The 12,167-nt window shown below is 36.3% G+C and overlaps 1 protein-coding gene across 4 annotated transcripts; it reads right to left on the minus strand.

Annotated features, from left to right (window-relative positions):
- Positions 1 to 9,398: 9,398 nt before the first annotated feature.
- LOC112279381 (uncharacterized) lies at positions 9,399 to 11,456 on the minus strand. 4 transcript variants are annotated; one of them, XM_024513767.3, is made up of 5 exons: positions 11,249 to 11,456; positions 10,576 to 10,656; positions 10,410 to 10,454; positions 9,907 to 10,043; positions 9,399 to 9,763 (listed from the first exon to the last, which is right to left on the minus strand). In XM_024513767.3, exons 2-5 carry the CDS (start codon positions 10,629 to 10,631, stop codon positions 9,696 to 9,698), a joined length of 306 nt encoding a protein of 101 aa, XP_024369535.1. In that variant the 5' UTR covers positions 10,632 to 10,656; positions 11,249 to 11,456; the 3' UTR covers positions 9,399 to 9,695. The 4 variants fall into 4 exon arrangements, with proteins under 4 accessions (XP_024369535.1, XP_090105279.1, XP_024369537.1 ...); XM_090249153.1 differs by having other exon boundaries at positions 11,089 to 11,334; XM_024513769.3 differs by lacking the exon at positions 10,410 to 10,454.
- Between the last annotated feature and the right edge of the window lie 711 nt (positions 11,457 to 12,167).

The raw sequence follows: 12,167 nt of genomic DNA on the forward strand, positions 1-12,167 counted from the left end.
CTATATGTAATTATTAGCTTACATGATTATGGCCGTGACATTACCCCCCCTTCTAGGGACGAGTTCCATGAGGAGCAGTCATCATATGTTGAGGAAATCTATGATGCGACAAATTGTATTCGCCACATACTCTGAACTCTGTTCTCTTCGAAGATGATTGATAGGGCCTCTCAACCATGGGTAGTGTCCCATACCAGGGCGAGAAGACCACCCAGTTATTTGGTCATTGTTGAGGCCTTCGTAACTTCCTTCGAATAGAATATTTGGAACACCATCAGGAGTTGTTCCTACTTCTAGCAAAATCACCAAACATTGGAAGTTCCTTCCCAAATCGTGATACCAAACACGTTGTATCTCACCATCTATTTGAGGAAGAACATGTCGTTCTTGAAGATCTTCATCTCGATTGCATCGTCTTGAAGGTTGTGACAATTGTAATGTCTCGTCCGGCACGTCAGTAAATGAAGGCTCTTGAGTTAAATCTATTAGTTGTTGGTTCTCCATCTCCTGAGCGCCACTACTACAACGAAGCTACGTACAAGAATTGAAAGTAGAATGTTATCTTGCCTAGATGTTGTTTCTTTTATAAAGAAGGTTTTCATCTTGATTTTGATGGATGTCGTCGATGAAAAGCCTCCACCGCCTTTGCTGCATTTACAAGATTCTTCATTTGCTCCCATGAGTGTTCACTAATATCATATCCATGCCAATGGACAAGATATTCTATTTTATTTCGACGCCGCCTTGAATCTAAGACTTCTTCTACTTCAAACTCTTCATTATTGTCCACTTCTATAGGAAGAGGTGGAGCTTGTCGTCTTCTTGGTATGTCCACTGTCTTGTATGGTTCAAGAAGAGACATGTGGAATATTGGATGGATTTTCATTGTCTTCGGTAGATGTAAACGATATGCAACTGGATTGATTTGTGCAAAAATAGAAAATGGTCCCAGCCTTCGATAGTCCAACTTGTCGTAAGGACGAGTGGTCTTGATATTACGATGAAGTAGCCATACCTTATCACCCACGTTGAGTTGTGGTTGCTCCTTACGATATACATCTGCGTTTATCTTTTGTCGTTCTTAAGCTTCCTTCAATTGCGCCTTCATTATTGCATGTAACTCTGACAACCGATTTGCCATATCTTCTGCTGCAGGATTATCAACTTTTGAAAAATCAAAAGCATCAAGTCGTGGATGATAGCCATAATTGGCAAAGAAAGATGTTTGTTGCATGGAAGAATGTACCGTATTATTATAAGCAAACTCTGCCAATGGCAGAAGGATTGTCCAATCATCTTGTTGGTAGTTGATGGTACACCTTAAATACTGCTCCAAGACTTGGTTTACGCGCTCTGTTTGTCCATGAGTTTGAGGATGGAAAGCCAAAGATAGCTTTATGTCCATTTTTAAAATCTTGAAAAGGGTCCTCTAAAATCTCGTCACAAATTGAGTTCCTCTATCCGATATGATATCTTTAGGTAATCCATGATAGCGATAGATATTATCAATGAAAAGCTTAGTTGTTTCTTCACCTGTGATAGATTTTGTACATGGCACAAAATGTGCCATCTTGGTGAAACGATCTACTATCACAAATATAGAATCATAAGATCTTGAGCTTGGAAGATCTGTGATGAAATCCATAGAAACAAAAGACCATGGTTGTTCTGGTATAGGTAATGGCTGAAGAAGTCCGTAAGGTCGATGACGAGGAGTTTTTGATCTTGAACAAATATTACATGATTGTACAAAGTCTTTGACTGACTTCCACATTTGTGGCCACCAAAAATCTCTTGATATGAGTTCCAAAGTCTTATTATATCCAAAGTGTCCTGCTGCTAGAAAATCATGACGTGCTTGAAGAACACGTAAACGTGCTTCTCTTTCTAGAACATATAGGCATCCTTCAAAATATAATAGATTATTCTTGAACTTGAACTTAGAAGAATCATGAGACTTGGAAGAATTATTCTCAATATCATAAACAAGAGGGTCTAAGGACATACTGGACTGGATTTGCTTGAGAAAAGTTGAATCAACAGTCAATGTTGATTTCATTGCTCGGAGATGAAATTACTCCGGTTTAAAGAGGACCGTTCTTTGTTGCTCAAAAGCTACATTTCCTTCTTTTGATGCAAAATAAGAACGTCTAGACAATGCATCGGACAAACCTTATTGTTTTCCAAGCCGATAAGTAATAATGAATTCAAATCTTGACAAAGACATATTCTAACGAGCTTGACGACGATTCAACACGCGTACTGACATGAAATACTCGAGGTTCTTGTGATCTGTATACACAGTGACTGGACTAGAAGCGCCTTCTAGATAATGACGCCATTCTTGAAAAGAATCCACGATTGCAAGCAGTTCTTTATCGTGGATCTCATAATTGATCTCGGCTACTGAGAATTTTCTTGAATGAAAAGCTATTAGATGAAGTTTGTCATTTGTTCCTATTTGTGACAAAACTGCACCCAAGGCAAAATCCAATGCGTCTGTTTCCATAAAAAATGCCTTGGAAAAGTCAACACGATATAAGACTGGTGCAGATACAAATGATGTCTTCAAGGCTTCAAATGTTGCTTCCGCTTCTTGATTCCATTGGAATTTGTCTTTATTGGTTAAGCGTGTAAGTGGAGCTGCAACTCGTGAAAAGTCTTTGATGAAGATCCGATAGTAATTGGCAAATCCCAAGAAACATTGGACATCTCTTACTGTCCTTGGAATCTTCCAATCCATGATTGTTTGGACTTTCTTAGAATCCATCATGAGACCATCATTTGAAATGATGTATCCTAAAAAGTCAACTTGAGTAGTATGAAATACACACTTTTCCATCTTGGCATACAATCCTGTATCTCTATGTTTTTGTAATACTTGACGAACATGTATTTCATGCTCTTCGATATTGTTAGAATAGATCAGGATATTGTCTAGGTAGCAGACGACAAAATTATCTAAGAATTTATGAAATACATCATTCATGAGATGTTGAAAAGCAGCTGGTGCATTCGTGAGTCCAAAAGGCATGACATTATATTCAAAATGTCCGTACCTGGTTCGAAATGCAATCTTCCATTCATCTCCTTCTTTGATTCGTACTAGATTATATGCTCCTCTTAGATCTATTTTTGTATAAATCTTAGCTTGATTCAACTGGTCAAAGAGTCTTGATATCAAAGGTAATGGATACTTGTTCTTAATTGTGATCTTGTTGAGTCCTCAATAGTCAACACACATTCGCAAAGATCCATCTTTTTTCTTTACGAATAGAATTGGAGCTCTTGCTAGAGATTTTGAATGGCGTATGAAATTCTTTGCTAAATTCTCGTCAATATATGTCTTGAGTTCAGCCAACTCATCTTGCGATAAACTGTAAATTGGTCCAAATGATGGCTAAGTTCCTTCCTTGAGGTCGATTGAACAATCATATGGACGATGCTCAGAAAGAATATCTGCATTTTTTTTCTCAAAAACGTCTTGATAATCCTGATGTTGACTTGGAATGCCACTTGAAGTCTTTACGCTTTCAGAAATAGGTGCAGCATAAATAGCAAAAGTTGATCCTTCTTTTGCTGCGTATATAAATACTTTTGCACCTATAAATACGGATTTTACTATATTAGATTTATAACTTTTTACTTGCTTGGTAGAACTATTAATAATGCTTTGGGAAAAGTCAAGTTTACAAGAATTCCAATCTATTCGAGGGTTATATTTTTCTAGCCAGGATAAACCTAAAATAACTGGATTGGACGGGGATTTAATTATGTTAAAAGCTATGTAGCTAACATGATCGTTTATTGTTACTTTTATAGGGCGAGTTTCATGAGTGACATCTCCAGAAGACAAAGGATGGCCATCAATGACTTCTACATGTACGGATTTAGTTTTCTGTACAAAAGGTATTTTATGACTTTTAACAAATTGTTCATCTAAAAAACATGCTAAGGCTCCCGAATCTAATAAAACAAAGGCTTTGTAATTCTTAGGTCCTAAATATAATTCTATTATAAAATAAGAAGAGGGTTCTGAGGAGAGGATAGGACCTTTATTAGGAATTGTACAAGGTTCCAGCTGCACGGTCCCTATTGTAGCTGGACAAATCCGTTTTCCAACATGTTGTCTTCTTTGACCGCCGTACCCCTCATTTTATAGTTACGTTGTTTCTTTGGACAATGTTGAGCAGTGTGCTTAGGTTCTCCGCAGTATAAACATAATCCTTCTTGACGACGACAAATCTTTTCTTGCTCAGTTAGGGGTTTAAAACGTATCGCATCAATTTGCATGTCTTCTACTTCCGAATGTATGTTTGGCGAAGATGTTGATGTTGCCATTGAGTAATAACATTGAGGTTCCCGTGTACGACTCTCGAATCAAAATTCAAAAAGTCGATTGTCACATTTTACCGCAAAATCGATTGCTTGACTCAAAATTTGAGGATCAGGTAAGTTGAGCATCAATTTCTTTACTTCGTATTGCAATCCATAAAGAAATTGACTGATGAGTGCAGCATCATCCCACTTGATGTCAATTGCAAGTTATCAAAATTGTGAAGCATACATTTTTACTGAGCGGTTTCCTTGTCGCAGAATTCAGATCTTGTTTGTTGCGACACGAGTTGCATCGTGTTTACCATACATAGATCGAAACTCCCCCAAAAAAGCTTCCAAATTGTCCAATATTAGATTTCGTTGTTCAAGAAAAGACGAAAACCACGATAATGCAGAACCAGAGAGTAGAGTGCCAATAAACCTGACTTGTGATCCTAGAGTTGGATAGCTTTGCGGTTGAAGTTCAATTGCCAATTGTACTTGATTGATGAACCCTCAAAACTTTGATCTTATACCATCAAATTTCTCGGGTAAAGTAATTCTTGGTTCTCTAGTGCTTACAGGGTGTTGTACAATTGGAGAAGGAATGTGATTTGGTGCAGATGTTGAAGCAGCTCCGATCATCTCTATATCTCCACTTTCTGCTATTCTTGTTCTTTCCTGTGTTGGTGAATTGAGTTGATGCATCACAAGCATTAACTCCCTCAATTGTTCTTGCATTTGTGCCATTGCACTCTTCATTTCAACAAGCTCTGCCATAATGATACTAAGAAGAAAAATTTGTCTGATATTGCTCAAGACAAAAGAAAAAGAAAAAGACTTGATAACAAAGAAGATACTAAGAACAATATCAGTTTAGAAGTGGGTAATCCGCAAACTTCTAATATGCTTATGTCTTGTCAAGAGAAAGGGGTAATCCACTCTTACTCAAGAAAAACAAAGCTCTGATATTATAAGTGCACTCTTGTCAATCTGTCAAGGACAAGAACTCGATGAAAAAACAATTCAAACAAGTGAGCCTTCACTCAAAGAGAGGTAACAAAATATATATAAACAAGTATATATATTGAAAGAGAAACTGGAATGGCTATTGCCAAAAGACAAGAAAACTAGAGACCCTTGAAACTAGACTAGAAGCAAGAAAAGAGTTGACAAGAGTGAAGAAGCCTTCACTCTTGTCTCTATATATACTCTCTAACTAGGGGCTACGTGGCGATGTTCTATAGGACCTCCAATATGTGTTGACTTTGTAGGGCACATGCCTTGACTTACAAGTTAAGTTTTTTTACGTGTAGGCCACATAGTTAGCTTGATCTTCAAGCTAACAACATGTATGGCACATGGCCAACTTGTTGACCACGTTTCTAATCCAAAAAGTCAATTAAAGACACCTATGAAGTCAAAGCAGCATCTAGGAAATTTCTAGGAAGCTTCTATATTAAATATTATAGAATTAACTTATTTTTACCTACTTTTACTTACTTCTACCTATTTCTATATGTAATTATTAGCTTACATGATTATGGCCGTGACAACAAGTCCCATATGGATTATTGCACCGTGAAGGTAATTAGAAGGTTAAGACTAAGGCTTCGTGGCCTCTTTTAGATACCCTTATATACTACATGTGAGCCTTGATAAGGCTCGAATCCTTGATCTATTAGCAAGTTACCTTTGAGATAAATTATTTTCACTTCACTTTTTAATTATTTACTTCATATCTTTAAAAGTTCATAACTTACTCATAGTAATTCGGATTTATATGTTTCTTATGTCATTGGAAATATAATAAAATTATCTATCTAAAAATATAATTTTTATTTTTATTTTTACTTTTTAATGGATGAAAATATAGTAAACAAATGGTGACTTAGTTTTAGGTGTTGTAATTGCTTCATGTCATTTATTCCAATTACTTTGTGGTTGTTCTTCTTTTGTTCTTGTTATTTGCTTACTTTACTTTACACCACCAATTACAAGCAACTCTTAATTGAGGCCACCTTATAACTTAGGTTGAAGAGTGAAAATTTATACTCATAGGTTTATGCATCTTCTTTCAATTCATGTCCTTGATACTTGGGCATTATTGATTATATGGACTATGAATGAAGTTGCTTAAAACTAAGGTAGTTTGAGAAATTTTCAAGTATTTACATTATATTGACTTCATATCTCTCATTTACAAGTATATTAGTTAAATAATATTTTTTAATGTCGATTTTAATAACTATGATATCTAAATTAATTATTGAAATATTAATATCAATGACTATTTATTTTGGTGGTTTTAGATAAGCCTTTTGTTTTAAATAAGATAATATCTTTAGATTGAGTTTGAGCAATTGAGCCAATGTAATAGTAATTACAGTGTTGTTAAGTATGTTTCTAATTGTATTTTAGTTGGAGTTGAACTTAGTTGGTTTTATAGCTTAATCTATACATAGCTCTTATTGTATTTGATTACAAATCTTCTTGAATAATTTCTAATATTCTAAAGTATACAAGATATAGGATTTTCATTTTATATCTTCAAATATTTCTTATTTTAAAATTTTGTTGACTATTATTATATATGAATACAATTATTAATTCTATAATTGCCTCTACATTCAAAACATTGACCTATTTATATTAGTGATATTTTTAATTAGCTATTACATTGTAATTGAAATATATTACATTTAATTTCTTCTATTATTTTATGGTTTCCATATTTGATTTGCTTTGAGTGTTTCTTAAGTATTTTTTAGAATTAGCTAGATCTTATTAGCATTCTTCTAAGTACATTTTATGATAATATTTGAAAGTCAAAAAAGAAACAGTATGATCTCTTTATTCTAATTCTTGTATAAAAACTTATATATGTCTAAACTTGAAAGTAGCTTCTATTATTTTTTCTATGTTCTTTGATCATATATACATCATACCTTGCTAAATACTAGGTAGTAGCCCTTATTTAAATGAGATCCAAATGGAATCTATGGAAATATTATGAAGTTTTTTTTACAAGATCTGTAAATTGATCAAGTTAATCTTCTAAAATTTTGTGATTGATTTATTTGATTTTGGATGATCAAAATACAACATTGTTGTTAGTTTTCATACACCTAAATTTCTTATCAAAATTTAGTTCAAAATCTTTTCAAATGGCCTCAAGATACCTTCATGTAAATAATAAAAACTATATTATTCTTTTTTTCTTAAAATTATCTCAAATATTTATTTTAACATTTTGAATGATAGGACTGTGTTAGTCTTGGCCACAATTAAATAAGCTTTGATATATTTACCTAGATTACTTTTGTAGTCAAAGACATGGTATTTGAGAGTGAGATGTTGCAAGTTTAATACTTCTAATAGAATTAATATAAATAATGTTAAGATACTGATGATTGATACAATAGATAGACTTTCTATTGGAATTTGGTTGTGTCTTTTATTAGGTAGCCAAATTTGTGGTATTTAGGTCTCAAGTTGTGAGTTCATGATTACTTGTGTAAGCTCCTTGTAGAAATGGAAGATTTTTTACAAAGCCTTTTTCATGGAATCTTCTATTGTTATGATATATTGTTATAACCAAATCTGCAAATCTTAGGTCTTTCAAGAATAGTAGCAATGGCAACCTTTCTCAAGTTTTGGCTATGTTCATTAGGTTTGAGATGATTGAAAAGAGATCTTTTTGTATCTCTTTTTATTCTAATTCTTTTATTCATCTTGCTTATAGATCTTATGTTCATTTTCTAACAACTTTCTTCAAATTTTTGTTGTGCAATGTTCTTTGACATGGTTATTAAAAGTTACTTAAGAATTAGAATCTATGAGCAAGTATAAGACAAAACTTTATAACATATACAACTAACACCACATATTGATTTGTAAATAAATTAGCTTATTATCAAAATTTGGAATTATATGGCCTTTGGTTTAATACTATTCTATTCTAAGATTCTAATATCAATTAATAGTATATTCATTTTGCTAATTCTTAACCACATATTGTGATATTTTTCTAATCTTTTAATATATATGCCTCCTTGGCCAATATTCAAGATTTGCCTTTGCATTTTGTGGTGGCACTTTCAGTATTGTTCTTATCTTCCTACTTGTATCTCTAACCTTATGCTATTTGATTACTTTGGCAAGTAACAAACTTCATGACTCATTTAAAAATATACATATTTTAACAAGTGGATATGTATTAGTAATATATAACTATTAATTATTGAAATAACTATTACATGTATGATTTCTTTAAGTAACATGTTTCAATAACATGTCAAGATTCATCTCAACAATGATGAAAAATTTGAAGTTAAAATCAATTTGCATGCAATAGGTGTTTCATTTCCAAAACAATAACACAATCCTAAACCTTGTGAAGAGCATCAAAGGGATACTTGGAGATAATTGGCTTCACATTCATGAGAGTTTGTTGTCAAGCTAAATGGACATGCTGAAATTTGAACACAACTTTCGACAGATTTTCATTCTACTTTCTGTACAGAGACAAATCATTTTTTCTTGGAATTTCTTCTGCAACTGGCCAATGCTAAACGGTTTGGTTGTAAGCAAAGATTTGGAATCAATTTTTTTTCACTAATAGACAGCTCAAACCTTAAAACATACATATACATATACACACACACATAAGTGTGTTATTTTTATTATTTTGCAGAAAAATTTCCAAGTATCGCATTATCAAAATTAACTATATTCAAATTCAAAACAAGTCAACAACGAGAGTACGGTATCTAGCAATCTGAACTACGTATGTATGTATATATACATATATATATATATATAAGATATAAATAGATACACACATATACACTGTTGAAGTGCAATATTCTCTCAGAACATTGCGACAGTAGCAAGGAATGTGTCAATGCAGGTCTCATGGTTTCATACATAGAAACGCACGAAGAGAACAGCAGCAGTGAAGATGGATCCCATATGGGTGTTAAGAAAAGGAGGGGAAACATGAAGGGAGATGTATTAGCATCGAAGAGAGTTGTGCAGACTTGTGCAAACACATGCAAATAAGTTGGCTTGGATCGAAGTGAGCAAGCGAGTGAATGACCAAATGCTCAATTCCTGTGGCCGCTGGGTTAGACTGGGCCTTACTCATTCACAGCTCAGAAACAGTTGCTTTGCAAAGCATGTCAGCAGGAATTTGAGTGCACTGCGCTGGTGGTGATAGTTATTCGCGACACAACATCTACATCTGGCTACTGGTATCCTTGAAGGTCTTTCCTGGACCCCACTTTTCCTACTGGGTAATGCTAAAATCACTCTCATGGTAAAAGTACTGGCATTGCTACATGGTGGGTACTGTCTACTGAATCTTCTACTTTACTCTACTCATCGCCACAGCCGCAGCCAGCTCGGAAACCCCCATCGCGGCTTCCTTCTTTCGCACGAGTTGCTGCGGGGGCAAAAAACAAAACAAAACAAAACAAAAAACGAAGCAGTCAGCTTTCCTGTGAGAACTGGCTGATCCTCTAGATCCAGGAATAGTTTGTCAAATTCGCAAAATCTGTAGATTGAGAGAAAGAGGTTTGGGATTACCATCTGCCAAGTCGCAGTTGCCTCCATTTTCACCAGCTACTCGGGAGTAAGTGTTCTCGCTCAAGAGATACTCGCTGCCGCTACTTAAGTAAGAGTTGTCATTACATTCATCCGACGCAGACTTCAGACCAGTGTAGCTGCACAACCGAAACCAATTCAGCGCCCCTCCCAAGCATAACAGTCTAATTAGAATCTGTAATGCATCATTTGCACTTGCACCATCCAGGGTACAAGACACGATTACTCTGATTCGGGATCAAGTGAAGTTTAGAACGAAAAGAAGCCATGTTTTGTTCGCAACAAACTGCTTTGAGAATACAATTCTGGACTACAAGACTGACCTATCACCCTAACATCTACATGTAGGGTAGACATTTTCTACAAAGTAATGGCCCGGCCTTAAGAGAATTGTGTTGCCAAATCCCTTGTGTGAGTTCGATTGATTGAATCTTCAGTTAACAGCGAATATAAATGCGTGAGGAAGATTGATTGTATTTCCATACCTAAAATCGTCTAGGCTCTCTAGAGACCATATGTTTCGGTTGCAACTGTCAATCACCGCAACATCACGAGAGAACAACCATTAGACTAGAATATCACAGAGCAACTGATCTCCGTGCTTAAATAACAAAACGGGTGAACGACTCGACACTGGGAAAGGCTACTTACGTGCAAGTTGCCTGACATCCACATTTGGGGCAGCAGCCACATCCACCGCAAGACATGATGACAATTCAGGATTTTCACGACCTGCAATCACGAGAAGCCAGAAGGTGAGGAGAACGTGCACAAGAATATACAACGCATCTGTAAGGAATTGTGCTTCAAATCGTAATTTCATTGGTACACGACGGTTCCTGGGACACAATCGAGGACCGTGCACTACAAGTATTAAACAGGAATCTCGAGATGAATCGACATATCTTCTCTAGTATTTAAACTATTTCAAGCATTGGGATTTGAGTAGATATCGTCTTTTGAACGTCAAGAGAGGTGGAGTGGAGCACCATTACCACATCCCTTGTGTTAACATTGGGGGAGAATAGCAAAGAGATTTAGGCAAAGGACCAACAACCACCAGATTTCTTTTCGAAAAGCAAGAAAAGGTAAAGAGCAACAAGATTTCAATGCCTCAATCCTCACACAAATCAATAATTGAATACGAGATAGATCATAGCATACGATCGAAAGTTTATCCCTGAGGACTGCCTTCCAGAGTGCCAGTGCCGAGCGAGCGAGGTTACAGCCACGGAGGGCATCATTCACCAACAAGAGGGCAGTAGCGAGGCACTTTCTAACAGACATGTGCAGATTTGCACTGGAATCGGAGCAGACTACCAACCTTCAAGTTTGTTCAAGTGTACTTGAGTCCCCTTTCCAAGAGCACAGCCCTGACACTGAATGAAAACAGACGAAGCAAAAGAATTGGAACAGTCTTGTGCTGAGCAAGCGCAGTGTGCTCTATTTCACTGTTGCGGATGCGAGACTCTGGAGCAGTCGGGAGTTTGGATTGTTAGCAATGGCAAACCACCGGGCCGCTTTCGGGTAGAAAAGAATGCTGTCGTTCCAGATTCCCAAGCCCCTCATCTTTTATTTCTTCCCCGTTGTGTTCCGAGCTTGCTTTGTTTGTCCTTTCAAGCGGCCTAAGGATGCGGATCCCACATGGCATCTGACCTTTCCTTCCTATTTTCACTAATTTAACAGCATTTAGCTTGTCTTTGCTCTAACTTACCTATACGCAGCTCGGGGACGGCACCCCGGCCCAAGGCCCAAGTCCCTAAACCGCTTGCACGCATTCCCTTCTCTCTGTCGTCTTTGGCCAAAATAGCAACGACACACTTCTTCCGCAGCTACAGTTGCAGTAATCGTGTAACGAACGCAGTAACCGGCAACAGATGCTCGGCTAGTTATTCTCGGATCCACCACCCACAACGAGCCAAGCACACGTCATCCGTTGACTATCGACCAGTAGCCTTGACAGGATCTTGAATCCTGAATCAATAGGCAGATAATTTTACTGTGCGTGGGTGGGGGAGCATACCAAGTCCCAATGAATCTAAGAGAGATCCCCACCATTTGCGATGGACAGGGTGCACGATGTGCCGATGTGCGGGGCTAGAATTGGTACAGTTGCACGAAGATGGTAATTGAAGCGCGGCATGTATATCATGATCGTGATGTTTAATTCTGTACACAGCACGGAACGGTAGTCATGAGAAAATTTATTTTTGGTAAAAGACAGCTAACAACTGTGTGCGATT

The sequence above is a fragment of the Physcomitrium patens genome, chromosome 3 (genome assembly GCF_059467195.1).
Source record: "Physcomitrium patens ecotype Gransden chromosome 3, ASM5946719v1, whole genome shotgun sequence".
Lineage (NCBI taxonomy): Eukaryota > Viridiplantae > Streptophyta > Bryopsida > Funariales > Funariaceae > Physcomitrium > Physcomitrium patens.

Excerpts from the sequence above, each read along its gene's own strand:
- LOC112279381 (XM_024513767.3), bottom strand. The coding sequence starts at position 10,631 with ATGTCTTGCGGTGGATGTGGCTGCTGCCCCAAATGTGGATGTCAGGCA. Across the intron at positions 10,455-10,575 it reads GGATGTCAGGCAACTTGCAC|TTGCAACCGAAACATATGGT; the intron begins GTAAGTAGCCTT and ends GGTGATTGACAG. Across the intron at positions 9,764-9,906 it reads CAACTGCGACTTGGCAGATG|CAACTCGTGCGAAAGAAGGA; the intron begins GTAATCCCAAAC and ends TTGCCCCCGCAG.